The 22,964-nt window shown below is 37.1% G+C and overlaps 1 protein-coding gene across 4 annotated transcripts in view; it reads left to right on the top strand.

Moving 5' to 3' along the window:
- ZMYND11 (zinc finger, MYND-type containing 11) overlaps positions 1-22,964 on the top strand; it is a 108,314-nt gene that overhangs the window by 58,838 nt on the left and 26,512 nt on the right. The window contains exons 3-5 of one of the 4 annotated variants that reach the window (XM_009329881.1): positions 3,871-4,030; positions 17,282-17,326; positions 20,184-20,345. In XM_009329881.1, the coding sequence (XP_009328156.1) occupies positions 3,871-4,030; positions 17,282-17,326; positions 20,184-20,345 (367 nt within the window). The remainder of the gene's footprint in view (positions 1-3,870; positions 4,031-17,281; positions 17,327-20,183; positions 20,346-22,964) is intronic. The other 3 variants (XM_009329882.1, XM_009329883.1, XM_009329884.1) reach the window with 3 other exon arrangements.

Genomic DNA, 22,964 nt, shown 5'->3' with positions numbered 1-22,964 from the left:
TCAGTTGCTTGTTTGTCCTGCAGACAGGCAGCCTCATTTGGTGAGATTTGGAATTTAACACGCAGATTATTTTCATCAGACAGACCCTCATTTTATATAGTAGGGATTAGCACAGTTAAATTGTATTTTGAAATGGTTGTTTCAGCCCCCTATCTGATTAGGGCTGGTTTGCTGATTTAGGGGATTTTCCTTTGTCTCCATGCCTTATTCTCACCCATCTGAAAGCGTATTTGCTTTACTTCTTTTTGCTGGCTATATAATAGCAGTATAGGGATTGCATTACACTTCCCAATCTGTCGATATGGAGGACTGGGCAAGAGCATAACAAACCAGTATTGCTTCAACTCCCTGTCTCCAAGGTAAGGCTAATCAGCTTTTGTTGAAAACAGCAATCGGGGATTGCTTTATCTCTCTTACTTGATTTTTAACTTCTTGGTGCCAGATGCTTCAGTTCATGCAGTGCCAGGAAAAGACGTGCGCTCCCTGGATTAGTAGTGTCATTTTTGCACAAAGACATCTCAATATTGTTTTTCCCTGATCCAGTAATGAGTCTAATGTGGTAGTCAGGACTCCAAACATCATACTTTCTGTCTCTAGGCTGGAGTTTAGCTTATTTTGTGTTTCCAGCATCTTTCACATGTTGTGACAGTTTTTCACATTTCATTATTAAAGAATTTAACTATCGTTTCTGGTTCAAATCCTGTGCCTTAATAGCTTCTTAGTTTAGCTGCCGTCCTTCTGGCTGAAAAGAAACAAGATAGGATTTCATCCAGACCCTGCCAGTGTTGTTTTATAGTCTTTGTGAATATCTAGCCACATACACTTCACAGGTTTTAATATAAGTAAAAATTCGGGGGGAGGGGGCACTTTCCTAGCAGCAATTCTACTCTTCGAAGTAAAAACATTCTCTCTACATGTGTGTGCTTTCCTATGAAAGCTGATAGCATTTTACTTTAAACATGGAAAACAGCCCTTGTGGATCTCCAGACTGCACAGTCTGAACATTGACTAAAGTATTCTTCAGAAAGCCACTGCGGATTTATTACTCCCGGTTTACAGCTGGAGAGAATGAGGAGGTTGTTTAGTTGGTGGAAGTACTTTCACTCAGGTTGAGAACACAGATTGGATTTGAGAAATGAGAGATTCTGAGCCTTGTGCTCCTTTTCACTAGTGCACACCCTGCCACAGTTGAAATAGGCAGATTAAACCTCTTAGCTGATTAGAGTTGGTTTAAGGCTTTTTGGTTTGTGTCATATATCTGTTCTGTTTGGAGATGTGAGTGAGAAATAATCACAAAACATGTAGCTTACATTTGAGAGTTTTGTTGGACTGTGTTTCTGCAACTATGGATGATGCAATGCAAAATACCTAGTTTCTTCAGCCGGATGCACTGGGTTAATACTTGATTTTTGTTCTCAGACATATAGCAGCCTACTGTATAACTGCAGGGAAATCACTTCCTTGCTCAGTGCCTGATTTGTTCCATCAGTAAAATGGGAAGAATGATAGTTAGTACCTATGCTATGTATTTTGAGACCTATTAAAGACTTGAGGAAATTGCAGAAGATGTGAATGCTGTGGCTCTGACAGGGAGGTTGTTAGTACAGAGTTAAAATGGAAATTTGCTGAAAAAACAATAAAGTTAGCAAATGTTGACAAAGATAATTTGCACTTTAAAAAGCTAGTTGTGTTTGCATAAATATGTGTATACGTGCACACACACATGAAATACATGTAACATGAGTATATAAACAAATGAGTTTATTTTCCCTATTTCAGGCAGTTTTAAAGCTTCAGCAATTTATGCCTCAGCAAACTAATGGTGTTCACTTGCACTCTGAAAGTGAAGTAATAGATTTGAGTCTCTGCCTGTTTAAACCCTCCTTGGAATTTGGAGAACTTGGAAAACTCATTGTAGTGTTTAATATCACTTGAACAGGTTCTCATGTTGAGTTTTGGTTTCTACAGAAGCAGAGAGGGATCAGGCTGGGCAGATGAGCATCCACCACTCTGATACAGAACTGAACTGATGTGCCTATCTTCTGAGTCATTGTTTGGCCCTCAATCCTTTTTGCTAGCCAGCATAAGTTTCATATATATTAGCTTGGATTACAGACTTGCATGGAATTTTGTTCTTTCTCTATTAATTTCATTTATTATTACTTACTTTTTATGCAGTGGTTGTATGCAGAAACCAACCAGACTTGGACCATGTTGTGGTAGACATTGTAAAATATAGTAAATGGCAGCATCTGCCTCTAAGAGTTTTTACCCTAAAAAAACCCCCAAGATCCTGCAAACATGCTGCATTTACATAAATGCCTCTGATACGAGGCAGAAGTTTATAAATATCTTGTGTTGCTCTGATTATTTTGTAAGGTACTACACAAATATATACTTCTACTCAATCAGAAATTTACTATAAGATTATATGCATTTAGTTTCCTTTAGAGCAAAACAAAAATATTAGATTAGGGTAAACCAGTTTTCAGCAAAAGCTTGAAAGAGAATGCAGGATTGGAAAAAACCTTCATGCATCCAAAACAATAAGAAGTTAGAAAGTCATATGTCTTCAAAGAGAAGGGTTGATTGGAGGATTGACTGCTCTAGTGGTCTTCATCCCTTATTGTAAGTTTATAACTTCTAAGGCATTAAAAGTTCCTGTCAGCCATGTTATTAAAAAAAAAATCTGAACTAATGTAACTTTTTTTCATGTAATGCTACTGCTTTAAAATGAATTTTCCTCAAGTTTGCTCCTGATATTAAATAAATACATTTTTTGTGAAGATGTTTGTGATGACAGTCACAAAAGAATCATGGTTGCTGGAATTCATTATCAAGCATGAAATAGAGGATACGATAGCTGACAGCTTTGTCTTAAAGCAGGCAAATTACGGATTTATCTCCTAGGAGACAGGTAAAGACAGAGTACCTGGAGAAACCAAAAAAGGGAGAGAAATTCAGTTAGCCCTGTAACTGTAAGGGAGTGATAACTAGAAAAATATGTCCACAAAACAGATATTTCCCATTCGTTCCAAGTCAATTCACTTATCTGCTGATTGCATGCGACTGCAGCTCTTTTCTTCCAAGAACAGATATGTTCTTGGAAATCTGCTAAAAAAATTCTGAAGTGTAATGATCTTAAAACATGAAGGTCATCTTTTTCTGAGGGAAGATCATTTTATGTTGTTTACTCCAAGTTAATATTTGGTGTTGGTCTAGAAGTAAATTATACTGGGTAAAGGTCAACATTACACAACTGAATCTCATGTATATACACAGTTTAGGCTATATATGTTTTGTTCTCACCAGTGCAGTTCATCACAGTGTGATCATTGTGGTTATCTCAAAAAAAGGAGAAAAACCACCTAGTACTGTAACTCTAGCTGTTGGATTTTCATATGTGATGCATTAATTTCACATTTTTAATAAATGTGTTGTACTTACAAGCTCATACTCATAGATTCATTGGTAGATCTCCAGACTCATTCTATAGTGTGAATGCTATAGGAAGTATTACAGAAATGCAAGTTTCAATTAATTTAAAGAAATCTCTTTAGGGGCACAAATGGATGTGGAAGTTTAGCATAGACAAGCCCAGACAGTGTGCTTGTTAGTTTTGAGGTGTGATAATTTTTTTTGGTAGAAGATTACTGTGCTACTACTTGTCTAAGTGTATACATGGTAACTTCAAGGGGAAGAAGAGATGATTTGGAGTAAAGGGGGAAATTGTATAAATTTTGAGGGTTTAAAAACAACCTAAAACTTAGACTGTGTGTTATTTTAAATTGTTTGAAAAAGAGTAATTTTTTGCTGATGCATTTTATAGTTTAACACTAAGACTTAAAGACTTTTGTGCTTTGTGTGCAGGTATATGTCTCGAGTCCATGGTATGCATCCAAAAGAAACCACACGTCAGCTGAGTTTAGCAGTCAAGGATGGTCTTATTGTTGAAACCCTGACGGTGGGGTGTAAAGGGTCAAAAGCTGGTATTGAACAAGAAGGATATTGGTTGCCAGGAGATGAGATTGTGAGTATAAAATCCTTGAGAAAATAAATCATGATTTCTGGTATCTTAGCATGAAACTTGTTTTAATTTCTATTTAAAGTTATTTATAGATGCTGTGTTGGTGCTTGTGAACAGGGAAGTAATGCACTCTTAAACTTTTTTAACGTTTTCTATTCCATAGAAGCTCTTTCTTCTTGAATTCTGAGTTTTTTGCTGTGAAACACTGGCAAAGTCCTTTGCTCAGTCACCTCTCACTTTTCTGTAGTATTCTCATCTACAGCTGTACAGGAAGACAGTAAATATTATTGGTGTTAATTGAAATCCTCAGACGTCCTCAAATCCCAAAGACGGTATCTTTTAAAAAAAAAGAAGACAAGAATTTTTTATTAATCTTGCTTTAATCTGAATCTGAGGAAGGAAGAACTCCTTCCTTTCAAAAGTGAAACAAGAAGTTGTACATTTATATACAAACACACATGAAAATACGTGTTTTACAGATATTTGTGAACACTAGGGCACTCAGTTAGGAAGGATTTTCTTAGCACATTAGTTACAGGCATCCAGACATTGTTCCACTGGATGTGTAAAATAAATATTGAAATTGAGTTAAACAGGTTGAAAGTGATGTGAAGGGAAGAAAAGCATGTTTTCTCTGCCTCTCCATAGCTGAGATGGAATGCACTCACAAAGTTAACTGAGAATAGTCCCATAGACCAGGAAAAAGCTTGCGCAATTGCTTTGCCTTGCTCAGAAGCCCTGTCTCTGTATTTACAAGACCATGTTTTTGTAATTAAAGAAAAGTATGGCAAAGCTTTAAAATACTTGAACTAGGAATTGTTGCTTTGGAATATAAATTGCATTAAATAGTGGTAAAGTGGACAGCATTGTCTCAGACATAGATAATAATTTAAATTTTGAGGAAAACCAGAAAAACTCTACAGGAAAATAAATTCTAAAAACCACCAAAATACTCATTGCATTATTGCAGCCATCAAGAAGATCCTGAAGGTGAAACAACAGATTATTTTTTGTTTTAAAGTGAGAGAAATAGAAAGTGGAAACAAGCAGTATTCATAATAGAAAACGTTATAGTTAAAATTATCCCAGTTATACTAATTTAAAGTATTTAAATTTGTATTTAATGTACATTATGTCACTGTTAAGATTCTCATTCTAATTTCATTAGAAACCCTCAAGGGAACCTTTAAAGGGTATGCAGCTTTGTTTTTACTATTCTCCCTGGGAGTAAACATTTCAAAATTCCAGCTTAGCTCTTTTAGGTATTTCTTCTCTCAGTTTTATCTGTCCAGAGGTGATGTTAACTGTGCAGACTCAACATGATGTAAAGTCTGAGATCTGTAGTTATCTCAAGTATTCAGTATGTTTGTTTCCTCTATTGCTAAGAGAAAAAAAAAAAAATCAAAATGCCTCACAATAGCCATTTCTTAAAGTCATTAAAAAAATGTTCCTGCTACTTATTAGCAACATTTGTCTAACAAAGCTTGTAAGATAACCAGCATGTAAATTCCCAGTGAGTCATTAGAATTGCGTAATTATTTTATCTCAGAATGAAAAGAGTTGTCTCTGACTTGACTGAAGATGCTGCTTAAGTCACATTATGAATAGCCCTTTGGTTAGAAGTATTGACTGCATTTTCAGCATGACTGCTAATCACTGATGCATTGTGCTGTGTCCATATGTCTGATGGCCATCTCAGTTGTTCAGAACACCAGTGCACACTTGACTTAACAGTTTTATGCAAAAATAGGAATCAGCTTCTGATCCAGGCCATGTTTCAACAGTACCCAACCTCCAACTTCTTGATCCTAATACTGAATCAAAATGCTGCAGACACATGAAGCAAACCACATTGACTTGGTATAAAGTCATTGTCTTTGTTCTTTTATTCAAAAACTTTAATGAATAACAAAGTGTCATTGTCATCACTTGACATCAGATCAAGTATTTTCCATTCTCCAACAATTGGTGCAAAACCATGAAGTTTGGTATGTTCTCTATATTGGACACACTGGATAGTTTTACAGATGCTTTGTCTGCACTTGATCAAGATGCAGTTTGTAGTTCTTTGTAATTCAGTACTGCTCAGATCTGGTACTAATGACTGTTGAACCATGAGCTCAAGTTACATTTCAGTGAGGACAAACGCAGGAGTCTTTTCGGAGATCCACTTGTAGGAGATAGAACTCTATGAAATAGGGCTATTAATGTTGGAACAGGGATTTCAGGCTCATCAAGCTTTAGCACTTACAGACAGACCCTTGACCCAATTGTCAATCTCAGTTTGACTGGTACTACAGGAACTTGGAAAGCTCATAATGTGAAAAAGAAAGACTTGAGAACTGATCCACCACCTATTGGCATCGGTACAAAAATGCCCTTGGATTTTAGCTTGTTTTCTGGCACCACAGCGGAAGTCAGTAAGGACCAGCTGTTTCAAGGAGTTAGCAAAGGGACACATTCCTGTCGTCCCTCCCCCCATTTTTTATTTGAGTATTTGCTTGATGTTTCTTTACATTTTTGAAGTTTTGGATCTAAATCTTAGCATTTTAAATCCAAATTCAAGTAAATAAAATCACTGGCCTGTGCCGCAGAACTGCTGAGCACCTGTATCTGTTACTTATATAGGCACCTGACTAGCGGCTGCCAAAAGGCCTGAAAGAACTGGTTTTAATGACGACTGTGGACTGATTGCTAAATGGTAACAATAATTAAAAGCATACAGATTATGAAAACACAGCTCTATTTGGAAAAGATTCATTAGATAATCTGTGGTGCTTGCTTATGTGTTTCCAAACTTTTGCCCTATCCAATAGGTTGACATAATGATAGATCTGTGCAGTAAGGACACGAACTCTGATAGGGTTACTGTTAGCCTTCAGAGCAATGTGTTAAAAAAAAAAATGCTACTTTGTTATCATTGTTCTATCAGTATGTTGAAGCTGTGTTAAAAAAATGAAGCAAAATCTCACATATTTCGAGAAATCATACAAAAGAACAAAGTGAGGTACAAAGACAAAACAGTTTGAGGGCATTAGGAGGAGGCCCTTCCAAAAGGGACAAGTCATGTGAAATGAATATTCTGAAAAACTGGAAAAAAGAATCATCAGATTTAAGAGAGTATAAAATTGTTCTCTTTTTCTCTCAGATATATGTGGGAGAAATATTTTTTATATAAGTTACTAAAGTTAAAATATAGAGTCAGTTGCCAAATGTACTATATTCCAACTGATATTTAAGTGTTGGTACCTATACAAGAACTTTGCTGCAAATAATATACCTCCAGGGCTTATGCAGGTACTCATTTTGTTTGCTCATTTGCCATCTATACAGATGTTTTGCAGATTTGCAAAATGTGTTCTCATCTTACAGGCTTTCTCATCTTGCAGATGATTAATGCATTTGACATAAAATAAATGAGAGAAGAAATTGTTTTCCATTGTTATCCAGGACTTTAGTTAGGAATTTTTCATTTTTACTGTTTGTCAATGCCATTATTATGCAATTCAACAAAATCTCTGCAGCTTCTTACCTTGCAAGGGAAATGTCAGTCCTGAAATCTGGTAATGGTACTTTTTCTTTCTAAAAACTTTATTTCTATTTCTCACAGAACTTGTGAAATTTGGAAGTGTTATTTATTATCAGCATAAAAGAAATTATCTCCTTGCTCTTCAGGTTTAGAAAAAAATTTGCAAATCAGCGTTGTTAACTATGTTTTCAAGGCAGTCAATAAAATAGAAGGAAAATGTAGTTCTTGAAGAAAAGAATCATGAATCTCCTTATCTATTCATTTCTGTTTTCAGTTATGCCATGATTTTTATCTACTTTCATCTGTGTAAAATAGTGGTCAGTCTAATCAAATGAAAGAAATCAAATTAAAGCACCAATGTCATGTAGCTTTATGGGGGGTTAGATACAGTTCTTAGAGTTAGTTTGTCTTACTTATTTACATATTTTGTGATTTTTCTACAGACAGTGTGCACGGAGCTATTTTGAGCATTTAATGTGCTAATTCTTCTCCTCATGATTAAAGTCATAAAACTGCACTGACCCAGAGAGAGGCATTATGAATGTATCATTTCAATTTACGTGTGTTCATAAAGCCAAACAATATTGTGCGCTTCTAAAATGGAGATGTGTTAGTAACATGGGTTCATTGTTTGCATCTGAATGCAACATATCTCATAGCACTGCTGTGGTTTAAAGTTGGTTCATAGTGGCCAAATTCTCTAATGAGATGTGAAGAGTGAGGCTTCACACTTAGTTAACGCACTTTGAGCTATTTCTTCACTGACAAAATACATACAAGGTGATTATGTTTTCAAGAAGTCAGTCTTAGTGAGTTCTATTTTCTGATCATTTAGTTGATTGCTTATAGAAAGAGCTAGCAGCTCTTCTGGCTAGTTGTCTGACTTTGGGGTTTAGTTACAGTCATTTTCCTGTGCATTTGGTCCTCTCCGTATCTAAATTATTGCCTCTCCAATTCTTCCCTCTAAAGATTTTTTAGTTTAGTGGAAAGCATGCTATTTGGAGGGGCAGTTTGCTTGCTTTCCTGTTTTCTGAAAACATTAGAGGTAGAATGTGCTTTTTCACAAGACACCCGTGTATTCATAACTTGCTAACTCATTACTGGGGATTTTCTGATATTTTATATCTAGAAAGTACTGGTGCTTGCTCAAAATGACTCCAGATACTTTCAAGTCTCAAGGCTGCCTAAATAATCCATCTCTTCACTGTGTCTGCTTTCCCATCATTTTAACCTTTGTTGTAACCCACTGCCAGCACTGTGAGTTTTGAAGGTGATTTTGTTAACCCTTATGACCTTAGGCACACACCCAGTGATTATTGTGATTTGATGTATTGCAGGTTCAATTTTGTTAGGATCAATCTATGAGAAAGGAGTATTTTGGCTGTTATGTTTGTGTTAATCTAAATTGCTTTAGATTGAGCAAAGGCTGGGTTTCTTACTTGCCATGCTTAATTGCTTTTGTAATTATATTGATTTTTCCATGCTAGGTCAGTATTGGTAGCCAGAAGCTGTTTTTTGAACTATGTCATCTTGAGTCTCCATAAATATGAAGATAATTGTAAAAAGCTTAAGAACGGTCACTGTGAGGGTTTGAATCTTTTCTGTACATAAAATACATCTTAAATTAAAAAACAAACAAACCTCGAAACAAAACCAACCTACATAGCTATCAGTTATTGCTAGCAAGGTAGGGGCTTATAACTAACTAGGTTGAGGAATGGTTTTAATGTGCATCCCATTCCTTTCAGTTAGGAGCAGAAGGATAATATGAAACAGCAATAGTGACAGCCAGTGCCTTCACCATGAAAGCTCTTACAACTAGAGAGCACAAAGAGGAAGAACATGTCACACCAAATGAAAAAAAAATTTCCTTCAGTGTTTAAAAAATTCTCCATTTGTCTTATCCATCCGTATTGTCTTTAATCTGAAGTCCTGTGTGAATTCACTGATATAAAGCCAAACATAGCCCAAACCATGATAGTTACTATTTCTCACATACTGTAACAAATAGAGGATTTTCCAGGCTGGAACGTTCCAGGTAGATTCCTAATTATTACAAAAATACCAGTGTTCTTTACATTTGGTGATTCACAGATGCAAAGAGTTAATGAATGATCCTGTGGGAGAGAAAAGTTCAGATTGGCTTCCATTTCTCATTCCACACCTCAGGGAGAGTATGAGGAGGCTTTGAGAGTCAGGCCACATAACAGTCTGGTCACACGAGAGCACTCAAGGAAAGTGAGCTTCTGGAACTCTTTGAATGTTTCTTTGCTGTCTATCTTTCCATCCTCTAAGGTCCCATTATTCAGAGCTTAATTTGCCAAGAGATTGCCACCGTATCAATCCACTGTGTGCTAAAAGCAATGATTTTTCTTGCAAATTGTTATCACAAAGTGCACTAGTGTAAAATTCTGCTTATTAATGAACCAAAAAATTAGTATCCACTGGTGTAATATCCTGTTGTGGATTTGTGAAAGTTCAGAAAAGCAAATATTTTCAAATCGCCAAATCAAAGCATAGACTATTTTGTCCTTGAGAAGCAAATCAGAATTCTGAACTCCCACCTTATGGACAAGAAATTCTTGCTGTATTAAAGCCAATACCCTCCTTTGTCTTTGCATTAAGGCTATTAGCATGCATCTCATGAGAATGGCCTCACTGCCGTTCCAGTGGCTCTTCCTGTCTCCAGATGGGTTAAGAATCATGAACAATTCTCTGCATTCCTTTTCCAGTCTTGTTTTTCTCTTCCCATCTGTTCAGGAGTATTTCTTCCCTCTCCTCTGCTCATCCTTATTTTTCATCCCCTAAAAAAGGAGCCACACTGTTTGGAGGATCTTCATATTACCGAAGATGACACTAGTAGAGTCCACCTTATTGCATACCTAATGATACTTCTTTTAAACTGGTAAAACAACCTCATCAGTATCTTCACTTGATTCTCCCAGTTTTGCCAACTTGACTTTTAAAAATTCAGTCAATGTAATGCTGTATTCTTCGTTGAGGCTTTCACTCACTGTTCTGGAGTTGAGATACCGATGATGTTGTTCATAGATTTCACAAAATGTTTTTTCTGACTGAAAGGGTGTTTTGGAGAATGATCATTTACTTATGGGTTTGAAATAAACTAGTCAAACTAGTCTGTATAACGCTTCCATCATGGGACTCCAATTATGCTAATGGACTAGATGACATAGATCAGTCCATCTTGAGTTTGTTCTGGAAATATGCATCTTGGTTTTTTCCACCTCTTTTGTGCCAACCCTGACCTAGTAGTGTTGTTTTTATTAGCTTTGTGGGTTCAAAATGCTCTGCATCTCTGAAAACTGTTTTGAATCTTTTATTATTATGTCATGCTGGTCACTGAATGAAACTTCATTGAAGCTGATGGGCTTATTAACATTCATGCTTCACTCACAATAAATGCAGCCCTCATGCCTTTATATCATTGACAGCTGAAACAATACCAGACACACCTACAGCACAGGGGACATGGACAAGAAGTTGGACATTTAAGCGAAGTGCATAGGAAGTTCTGCTGTTGGTTCAGATAAAATGTTTCTGTGTGTGCAGAAACATCAACCTAGAAAAACACTACAAATTCCCATGGAGACAATAAGGCCAGAAAAGCAATGTAAACATATTTTAAGAAAGAAAAGGGGAGGGAGACCCCTTTTGTGCACAGTTCTTCTTGGAAGGAGACTTGGAACTACAAGCAAAGAGATGGTTTCTGTTCTGGTCTGGATTCATCCTCTTTCTAGGGGAACAAAACCTTCACATACATAATGTGGAAATAAAAGGCATTGCACCTAATAAATACTTCACTCCATCACTGATTTATCTCCCTAATGAAAATAGCCTACAAACCTCCTCTTGGCTCAACCTAAGTAAAAAACAGTGACATTAATAGCAGAAGCGAATCCAGTTTCTGAGGAGATAAGTTGAAAGTTTCTATTAACCTTGAACTCACTTGGAACATGAAGAAAGAAAAGAAATATTTTCATTTTAAACTATTTTCTATTTCTGATATCCTGGAGGAGAATACTTGTATTGTCTCACCTCAAATAATGTAAACTACTGCTATCCAAACATGATCTTCTTGGGAGGGAAACTGAGATTTATTCATTGCTTCAGGAACACAGCTCATAGGCTGAGAAGATAAGCGTGACAGGGGTTTTAGCAGTCATTTTGGCTGCTGGCATGCTACTACACTGCTTGAAAAAACTTCACTACTTCTTTAGCTCTGGGAGCTAGAGACTGGCTCTATACTTCGGAGCCTATCACCCTAAATTGTCCAGAACATAACTACAAAGTAGGTGAGGGAATAACAATCTACCTGTCTTGGCAGGCATCCAGAGAAGACTTTGGTGGTTTCTGCCAGAAACAGAAGACTTCTAAGACAAACTGGCAATAAATTAATTAGACAAACTTAGGCTTGCAGATTAAACTCAATGAAAGAAAGCCAAAAGTGTTCTGAGAGGCTATGGAATTCACTGCAGAACCTGAGTCTTCTTGCATCAGTGTATCAGAAGAGGAAGCAGTTATCAGTGAAGAAAATGGAAATGGATTTTCAGGAGCCTATAAATATGTCTGTGTTTAATATCACTACAGAGAAGGAGATTTTGGTCTGTCTCTTCACTGACGGTTTTGTGTTGGTCCTTTTTAGAATAAAACTGATATCTAATATGAGAGAAATTAAAAATAATGTAAAAAAAACAGTTAATTGCCGAGATTATGAAAATCTTGGCCTAAATAAATAAATAAAAGTACTTGAAATTAAGCAAGATGCCTAGGTAGTTGTGAGGACATATGAACTCATAATTGCTTTGGATTTCTTTGTGATAAAATATGAGTAATGAATACCTTCAAAGTGTCCTACAGAGTCAGTTTATGGAAATCCGTTTTAAAGATGAAGCCCGAGTCATCAAAGGTCATCAAAGGAAAGGATCTATAAAGGCAACTGATTTGCAATGGACAGATTATCCTGTCTGTAAAAGCACACATCATTGTAGCTACCTGCTGTGGTAGTTTTCTAGAACAGGAAGGAGAAGATAAAGTGGAACAATTTTCATAAAGGGATTCTAGCTGCTGAAGTCTTTTTGGCTCTGAAGGAGAGATGGATGCTTGTTTATTTTCTGAGCACTTTTGATGAGCAAAAACAGTAGGAAAAAAATAGATGCAAACCAGGAGGCAATGTATCTAATAAAATACACAAGGAAACTACTGGGGAGAAAATAAGCTTATTTTGATGCATTACTCTAACATTACATGTAAAACATGGGGTGATCTAAGAAACTTTATCATTGTAAAGCAATCATCCTGATCAAGTATGGATCCTGTACAGCAATGAAAAGGGAAATACTTTATTAAACAGCTAGCTCACCATTTACCTGCTGCAAAGATGGACTAAGTCCACTGAGACATCAAGGAATTAATCATGCCTTCCTCAGTTCGGAGCCTAACCTATCGTTCTGATGAAAAGATAAAAGCAGATCCAGTGGGCTACTGAAAGCAAGTTTACAGGAGGATTCATGCTCGCTGAGGAATAGATGGAGACAGGGATGTTGTGGCATGAAGAGAAGACTGACCCAAAGGCAGGAGGAGGACTGATCTCACAGCAGGCTAGGACCTCTGGCGAAAAACATACACAGTGTCCCCACTGCGTTTGAAAAAATACTGGGAATGGTGTTCCATGACACATTATGTTTGTTTGACCCAGGTAGTATTTGATGCGTGCTAGTGTCTGAGTGAAAACCAATACATCTGCCAGAGATTCATGATAAGCTGAAGATTTCTTACTAGCTACTGTATCCAACGAGATATAGCCTGTTTAAAAAAGAGGCCAGTATGCATGTACAAGGTGCACATGCTAGTCTTCCTCTGGAAAAAAAAAAGGAGTAAGGCTCCAGTATGTCCAGCTCTACAGATAAACAGCCACATTTTGTAAAACTCCTCTTATGACAGAGCAGTTACTTGGAAGTTCAACAGTATAGCAAAAGCAATGGATAGATGGGCAAAGGGAGACATTTCAAAGCTGAGCACGGTTTAGCATTTCCACAGTTCTTAAGGACTCTTACAACTGCTCTTGTCTGAGCCTGTTTCAGACTGCCTTTTGTATGGGGCACAGATTCTGATATTTACACTTTGAGAGAAGTACTGGTGAACAGACAAATAATTAAGTGTGCAGTAGCTGTTTACAGCAAATTTAAGAAGCATTTCCTTCAGGTTTTGTACTGGAGGACAGGAGTGCACATAGGTAGTGTGTCCCCACAGTGGTTTGTTATATTCATTGAGTCATAAAGACTGCAAAATGCACTGCAAAGTTTTAACAATTATCTATAGTAAAGCTCATGTCTAATTGAGAAGGCTTTGATGGGAACAGATGTTGCCTGAAAAAGACAGAAAGGAACTGATTGATTAAGAATGGAGAATGTGTTTAGAAAGAAATAGATGCTGCTTTGTTTAACGTGAATGGGGACATAGGTTCCTGCAGCATACTCTGAGACCTCTTAAGGAGAGGACTCGGATACCAGAGAAGAGTGATGGTATGGTAGATACACCCATGCTAGAATGGAGGAGCACCACTTGTTATTGTAATAAAGGCTTTTCATTTACAGCAGAAAGTTTGAAATATGAAAGATTAAGTACAGAAGATAGGAATTACTTCCCAACAGCAGGTGATGATGAATGCAGGTTGCAAAACCTAAAGCAAAATGAAAGATGTGAAAAAAGTAATGTGTAATTTTTGTGGGAGGCATTTCTTTCAATATATCTGTCTACTTGATATGGACTGGTAGTCAACTTTGTTGGGTTCCAGTGAAGAGTTACTGAAAGCCAATAAAGGAATCTTAACAGCAGAATCCAAGATTTTAAAAGCTTCTCTGTTAGCTGAAGGTGGGGAAATTGAAAGAACTCTGATGTTAAAGCTGACGGAGGTGGGGAGAAGAGAAAGAAGTGTTCCTTATGGCTGTTCCCAAATCCTGAAATACCAGAGTCCAGAACATTTGCCTCAGAAATGATATCTTCAAATTGGGCATGGACTATCTCATTAGATGTCAAAGAAATGTGAATCTGAGAAATGGTAGGAACTCATTCATTGAGATCCTTTTCAGTTTTCTAAAGGGTTATGAAATAGGAAAAGATTACACTGAAGTTTTGGGTTGGTGATTTGAAAACGTCTTGAAATAAATGTAGCATGCAAATACTACTATTTTTAACTAGTTTATATTTTGTAAACAACTTCTTTCTGCTAGCATGGACCTTGTTGCCATCCTAGATTCCACCACTGTGACAAACCAAAAGTTGTTACATTACAAAGTGGGTGAAATCTACTATGTATCTGCTAATATTCTTCCTTTAGACTAAATGTGAAAAACTGTTGTAAGTTCTTTATCCACTAGTCAGCTGGAGCTGTAGGGACTGATAAAACACAGACACTACACAGGGCTGACCATGGGTTTGTGCCCAAGTAGGTCTGAATGAAAATCCAGTGATCTGGAAGGAGCTGTGTGTGCATGAGTGTGGATGAGAGATACAGAGAAACACCACAGCAGCGCATAGGTAAGCAGCAAAGAAACTCTGGAGAAGCACTTGAAGCAGAACACCTGGGGCAAAAAAGTTCAAAGAGTGCTATGGGACAAGTGCCACACAGGAAATGCTGGGAACCGTGAGCTCCATGGGAAGTGCTTTCCTTCATTTGCGTCATATTGAATTTAGGACAACAGAACTGTATGTATATTATTCATAAATAAACATGATTGCGCCAAAGAGATAACTGACTTATAATTGTTTTTCCCATCTATGTGACACTTTTTTTTTTTTTAGCTTACTGGTTGGGTCCAAAGGATATCCATAATTTGGATGGTTTGGGAAATCTAGTTCAACAGTGTGAAACCAGCAAATCCCCGTAAAGGGGAGTTTCATGAATAGAGTTTTGCCTTTTTTTCCCCCTCCCTTTTCCTCTCTCCACCTGATAGTAGAGTGACTTAATACCGAGTATCTGGGCTACCATTAAGGGACTTGGAGAAAACAGATTAACAGGTAAGAAATGAGCTATGTTAATGGAATATGCATTATAAAAAGGCAAAGTGGTCCTTTTAGACAAAGTCTGAGAAAGGAGGTTATATTGTTTACATGTGCTATGCCTACATATAATTTACAGGAAAATAAAAATTTACTAATTGTTTTTACATCTTTTTTTTACAATAATTATGGGTTTGCTAAGGTATGGAAGTGACCTAATAGTTACAATTGTGACCTCTAAGTTATTTTTAATTTTACTGTCAGTATGTGCTTCACATCTTCTACTTAATGGTATGCTAATTGTACAGCAGGATGTCACATTCTCCAACATACAGATTCCCTATTTCAATTACAGCTAAGTAAATCTCCATTACTAATGAGTAAGCATTTATTTTCCATGAACATTTGCATTATAATGGACATTTTCTTTATGCACTAAATTTATTCTTTCCTTGACAACAACTATATATTTTATTCTACAGTAAAGGCTACAACATGATGATTCATTCCTTTCTGTTGGGTTTATCTGTATTTAAATTGTCAAATGTTCTGGATAGCCTGACATTTTCTGTCCCATGTTATTTTTCTGTACTTCCAGAATAAATTTGTGTATTTGCTTTAAGACAACCTGCTTAAGACAAAGCACAAAAAAGTAAGCTTACGTGTCAGTCATAAATTAAGCCATATTTTTGAAATTGTTGCATTGTTTCATTCATGTTGCTGAGAAATCTCAACTGTTTATGTCAGGGCAAAGTGACCATTATGATATAATGTTTGACTGATTTGAATATAAAGAACAAGTGACCACAAGTGACCCATATCACTGCAAGATCCCACTCTGCTTAACAGAGCATAGCTCTTTGGCTATTAAATGCAATTCCCAAACAGACATTTGCTGCCCTGCTGATGCATATATCTACAAATGCAATGGGCAGCTGAGAAAAATGAAGGGGGAAGGCCTCCTGTTACATCTGAGCTATGCGACTTTGCTGCCAAATCCGCTCCCTCTTGGGGGTTGTGGCCAGTCACTGGGTGCCGCTGAACTGCTGAACTTGGGCAGCCGGGCACTGCCGATGGAGGATTCCCGTCGTCTGCCAGCGCGGTGACCCAAGAGGCTTTCCCTGCCCTGCGTCAGGAAATAAGGATATTGGCAAATCGAGTCCCTGTGGCGGAGATCCTTCCTTCATTCCGCATGGCCCCGGGAAAATGTATCACCTTTTATACACAAATAAGGACTGTGAGTTTTATTGATAAAGTCATATCTTAATCTTCAATAATATGCAGCAAAGAAGGTGTTGCTTTGATTTTGATGGGGCCGCTGCCTATGCAGTATATTATGTTACAGGGGTCTTTTTTACATGCCCAAAGAAGGTTTATGTATCAAAGAGAGTGCATTAATTAACAATCATTAATATTCTTGATGAATTTTAAGTTGACCTGGTGGTGGGTGTTTATATGGGGAAGAAGATGGGTGTTGGGTTCTTTTAATGATGTAAGTACATGGGATATTTTAAAGAAACAAAATGTGGTGAAAGCATTAGGTAGCATTCCAGAAATGCAGGAGGAAATGTATGCAACCAGATGTTAGAAGTAACAGATTGATTTCCTGGTCACTGTGCATGAATTCTTTCTAGCCTTGTGTATATCCTGATAATCGGATGGCTTACAGTATAGATACAAAGTTTGTTTTGTTTTTATTTTGAAAGGCCTACGGTATGCAGCCTTTTTCCCAGACAGCAGCAAAAAACAAGGTGAACAATTTTTGCACTATGTGGTTTTGAATTCTGTCATATTTTCTATTACGTTTCTGTCTTCCATTAGGATAGCTTAGTTTACTATATTAACCACCACCATCATCCATATCACTTCCAATTCTGAGTTTAGTCTGCATTATGTATGTATGTAGTTTGATGATTTTTTCTCTCTCCTGGGGGCTGGAAGTGGTTACTCACATGTTACAGTTCAAGATGTTGTTACAATGGTCGCCCTTTAATCAGTCCTTTTCGGAGTGGCTGATGACACCTGGTGGTGTATTTTGTAAATGCAGACTTAACCGTGTTTGCAGCTGGCGGAGAATTTTGACCTGTCCTACCCCGAGCACTGACAGGCAGAGTTTGAGCTATTTAAATGAATCTGATCTCCTGCATGAAAAAGATGTGTTGGGAGCGCGTTCTCCTCCCGTTCAAACTTATGTAAACCAAGAGAAGCAGTAACATTTCATTGCTGTTGGAGCAAAATTAATGCCTCTGACCTTGCTATTGAGGTCAATAGCGTAGTTGTTCACAAGGGCTATCTACCTTTTTTATTTTCTTTATTAACTTGTCAAATAATATTGCATAAATGAATGTTTTATATATACACTTGTGCACTAAATATACTGCATTAAACTAAAAATCTTTTCTGTGAAAAACCTGGGTGATTATATTTAGAAATAATGATGTTTTCAAAACTTTACAGTGTGAATGCTGAAGGAAGCTTCTTCTGGTGTTTTATTTAACGTCACGGTTTCTGGCTTGAGTGTATGATTCTTCTTGCCAGCAAGTATATTTGCTTATGTTTATGAAATTCCACATCTCTTTGCCAGCATATTTCCTAACAATGGAATATCTGGGATATACCAATAAGTAACTAGTACGAATAAAAATTAAGAATCCTGGAATCCTGATTCTGTGGTGAAATTCCTCAGTAGCCGGGACCTACTGGGGTCTTCTCAGTTTGATTTTATCTGGATAGATCTTTAATCAAAACTGATTCTTTTTCTTGCTTAATTGGCCCTTTACTGCCATCTGATTATTTTTGTCAGTTTCATAAAGAAGATAAATATTACACTTAATGTGAAAGAAATATAAAGCAATACTTTATCCTGATTTTTCTCAGTCTACAGGCAAATCAAGTACATCGACAATGCAGTATCTTTAGTTGTTTCTAAAATATCGTAAAGAAAGGGCTCCCAAAGTGCACTGCCACTGGACTTTGTGGAAGGGGAAAGATTTGGTGAAATGAGAATGTGTTCTTTATAGCCAAATTTGGTGGTATTAATATGCCATTCTGAGATATACAGAATTGGCAAGTAAAATTAAATGAGGAGAAACGATAGGAGTCAAGTTACACTGTTAATCTGAACAACAAAGGAGGGCAAAGTTCTGAGTTCAAAAATCATTGGTTAAGGGTTGTTTGGGGATTTTTTCCCCTAAACTTACTGCCCCTGCAGTCCAACATTCATGGTATATAAACTTTAGTGTAGGCAATCTGGGTTGAGGCTGTCCCTAAATCTCTCATATTCACGGGGGGCTCTGGTCAGATGAATTATGTACACAACACGGCTGCTCTTCAGCATAAGGGACTGGAAGTGCCACTTCTGTGTAGCACTTCTTACGCTGCTCCGTTGGAGGAGACCTCTCACACAAGGACTTAAATAACCATAGTTCCCAGGCACGGGAAAATGCGAATCGGACAAATGCCGGTTCTGGCAGTTGGTGGGAATTGCTGGCTCCACCTTTACAACATGACGTTAAAAATAGCTTGATCAGATTTTTATCAAGATAATGTATTGAAGAATAAGAGTAATTTTTTCAGAGATCTGAACCCATTGAAAAGTGACATTTGACATGAAAAGGCATTGGGAGTTTTATCTGCTTGATCAGATTTTTATCAAGATAATGTATTGAAGAATAAGAGTAATTTTTTCAGAGATCTGAACCCATTGAAAAGTGACATTTGACATGAAAAGTTTGCATTTCAGATAACAAACATAAACATTTAACGGTGGCCACTGGCAATTCTGTCTGGTTTTAGTTCTATAGATTCCTAGAGCAAAATTCTGCCTCCAAATTATATGCATGCTGCTCTCATTTACTTCAGCAAAGCTTGTGCACATGTTTCAAAGGTCAGAATTTGGCCGTTGGGGCTGAATTTTCAAGGAAGAGTGTATTAAAGACATCTGTGCATCAGCAGAACCATATCCTTTGTCTTCTGTAGAACATTTCAGGAATAAGCCTAGTGCTATTGGGCACTGCAAGTGAAACATTTTCTATTTTTCGAATTGCATTGGGATTGCTTAGCAGAAACATTTCTTGCAGTAATAGGTTCATGATTTCATTTATTTCTTGTAACTCAACACTTTGATACTGAAAAGCTGTCAGTTTTAAGAGAGTAAAGACTGGAAGGGACTGCCCTTCAGAAAATTACAGTTGAAAATATACTGTAACAATCAAAGCAAGGGGAAGTAGTCCAAGGAAATAGGTATGGTCTGTTGAGGTGCACAAACTTCTGTTTGTAGTCTAATACAGAGAGGTCAACAAGCGTTTTACACAAAGGTAGAAAACAAACCCACTTTTCATTGTGGACAGAGCTCATATTGGAAATTGTTACTAATCAGACACTTGAAAAAACTAAAACTTGGCATTCATATTCTATTTGAGTTAGTGTGTATTAAACTGATGAAGATCTTTAAGCATGTAGGTTTTCCCCTGTTTTTTAAACATTATACACTTCTTAAAATGTTTATAATGTCTAATTGCTGCTGGATTTCAAGACATATGAATTTCATTCTTAGTTCCTGCAGATTTTGACAGAATGTCATACCAAAATATTTTGTATTTTTTGTAGGACTGGGAAACAGAAAATCATGACTGGTATTGTTTTGAATGCCATTTGCCTGGAGAGGTGTTGATATGTGACCTGTGTTTTCGTGTGTATCATTCCAAGTGTTTGTCTGATGAGTTCAGGCTTAGAGACAGCAGTAGTCACTGGCAGTGCCCAGTTTGCAGGGTGAGTACCTATGAGATTTCATGTGCTGATTAGAGGATTGATATTCATTAATAGATTCATTAAGGTGTCCAGATGGTCTGGCCAGGTTAATGGATAAAGAACTAAATATTGAAACGATGGTACATACCTAGAGCATCTATACAGAGATACCAAAATATGGTGCATGTAGCAGATGGTCATTTTGAAGACTCCAGCAAGTTTTACTTACGCATTTGAACGCACACAGTATACTGTGTGGGAATGTGTGTACGTATGTATGCCATGTGTGAATGCAGTATATTGTGGAAATCTTCAACATGAGTAAACAAATTGCTGTATAAGATGCTACTGGTTTTACTTAACATCATTTTAATGAATCATAATGTAATTTTTTTGTATTTTGATGACTGCATTCTTAATATTTTATTGGAATCATATTTTATATTATAAAGCCACAATCATGTTACTGATGAGGGCAGTATCAAAAAATATGGGGTGAAATCCTGCTTCTCATTTACTTCTGTGGATTCTATTGGTGCAAAAAGGCCAATTTGGATTTCACCCATAGCATCCATATCTATATTGCTTTTTCTTTAAAATTGCTATTTTTATGAGTATGGTAGGGAGACAGCAAGTATTTTTTACGTACTTTCCAAGAATGAGCAGGTATGTTGTCTACATGTCATTAGAAGACTAACCATTCTAGTCAGGATGGTGCTTACTGGTACCTGGCCTTGAATCAGCCAGATACATCTCCTTACTGTTGTCATCCCTGTGTCACCTCCCCCAGTGGAGCACATTCCTAGGCTTCCTTAAATGGAGGAAATAATGCATATGAATGTTTAAGATAAAATTATTGCTACAGAAAGGCATAAAACTGCCAGTGGCACTCTACCTTGGATTGCTGGAGGGAGAGGAAATTCCCTTGCTAAAAGCTTAGATCCAGCTGTAGAACAGTAGACTGACCTTCAGATGATCTGTGCTGCAAGGAATGTAAGGGTTCCGGCGCTTCGTAGTATGGAGAAGCAGTTTTTGAAAACACGTGGATTGTTTTGTTTCAAAACAGCACTTTCTGACTGGTGTTACCTTAGAACCAGTTGTAAAAAAACTGTTGCCTGCTGCCTCAGATTGGGAGCTCTCAGGGTTTAGGGAAATAGCAAGAAAATCGAGCCTGCCTCAAGGAAGTGGAAAGGAATGAAAAAGAAGTAGTGGCAGGGAAAAAACAGTTAAGAATAAGGACATGTACGGTATCTCTCCATATTGAATTACTAGCATTTAATTTAGCTACTCAATATTCCCTCTGTTAAAAACAAAGAATGACCATATATAGGTGAATTGCTTTCAGATTTTTAAATAAATTAATAATTGTTGGTTCTTGTCATTAGTATTGATAGTTCTTATAAATAGTTAAAAATAGGTAAACTGGATCAAGTTTCCACTCTTGTTTACCAATAATTTTAGATGACACCTGGTGAGAGTAGGGAATGTAAATGGTTTAAGCCACCTTGTATATGAGGTGGCTTATAACATCTTGTATGTCGTCAGAGTGGAATGCTGAATCATTGCATGAAATAGGCACAGATGCATAGGGTGGTCAGCTTTGAGAGCAGGTTGACTTTCATCCTGGAGCCTTGAAATCCTTTATGGCAATGATATTAAACAAATGTTTACCTTCAGAAAAATCCTGTGAAACTCAGACCACGTGCACTGTGTCTGTCTTTCTGCATATTGGTTCCCTTTTCATTATACAAAGACTAAGGAGAGGTTTGGGGGGCTCTTAAATACTTCGTGCCCCAGAGATCTTTGGCTTGCTCAGTGCCTCAGATAATGATCAACCTATTTTTGTGAATATTGCCATTTTGAATGCCATGGCATCCTTTTTCCCTCTGTGCTGGATGCTCCTATTTTCCTTGTAATTAATTTGAATTGCTTCAAGCCTAATTCTGCAAACTTGGACTACGGAGCCTTGCACCATCCCTGGAAGCAAGGGAGTGGTCTAGTTTGGCATGGGGTTTAGCATCCTTATGTCAGGCTTCAGAATTCTTCCACTATTTTCTCCCCACCTTCCTAGGAAATAACTGCTCTAATTTTATTTTAAAAGCAGGAGAGGGGCCTATATTCAAAAAACTGTGGTAATTGGGAGACCCCTGGCTGATGTCCAGAGGACATAACAGAGCTTAACTATCTTGCATAAGGGCAATGGGATTTACTTTGCATTATCAGCAGTAAATATGTATGTTCAAGAAAAGTAATAGCTGGAACAGAGATGCATATATTTTCATACTTTATTCTTGTAATTGGACATAGCACTTTTCACCTGGGGATTGCAAAGCTCTTTACAAAGGTGAAGTAAAAGTATGCTTGAAACCTAACGTATTGGGAGAAATAATCTAAGAACACTGCATTCTTATGTAAAGACTGCTTCTGTAATGCTGCCAAGGTCAGCAAACCTTTGGATTATTCATTTCACAATTGCTGGTTGTACTAGTTCAACCAACCTGTGCAGCTTTATCTTGCACACTTGACTACTCAGAAACATTTTATAAAGGACATTGCCAAGGATTTGTTCATAACTTTAAAATATTTTTCCTCCGATAACATTTATAACAGCCCCTTGCAAATCTTGCGCTGAACTCTCTT

The sequence above is a fragment of the Pygoscelis adeliae genome, unplaced genomic scaffold (assembly GCF_000699105.1).
Source record: "Pygoscelis adeliae isolate BGI_AS28 unplaced genomic scaffold, ASM69910v1 Scaffold238, whole genome shotgun sequence".
NCBI classification, from domain to species: domain Eukaryota; kingdom Metazoa; phylum Chordata; class Aves; order Sphenisciformes; family Spheniscidae; genus Pygoscelis; species Pygoscelis adeliae.
Note: the sequence above shows the minus strand (reverse complement) of the source record. Positions and strands in the feature narration are given on the sequence as shown.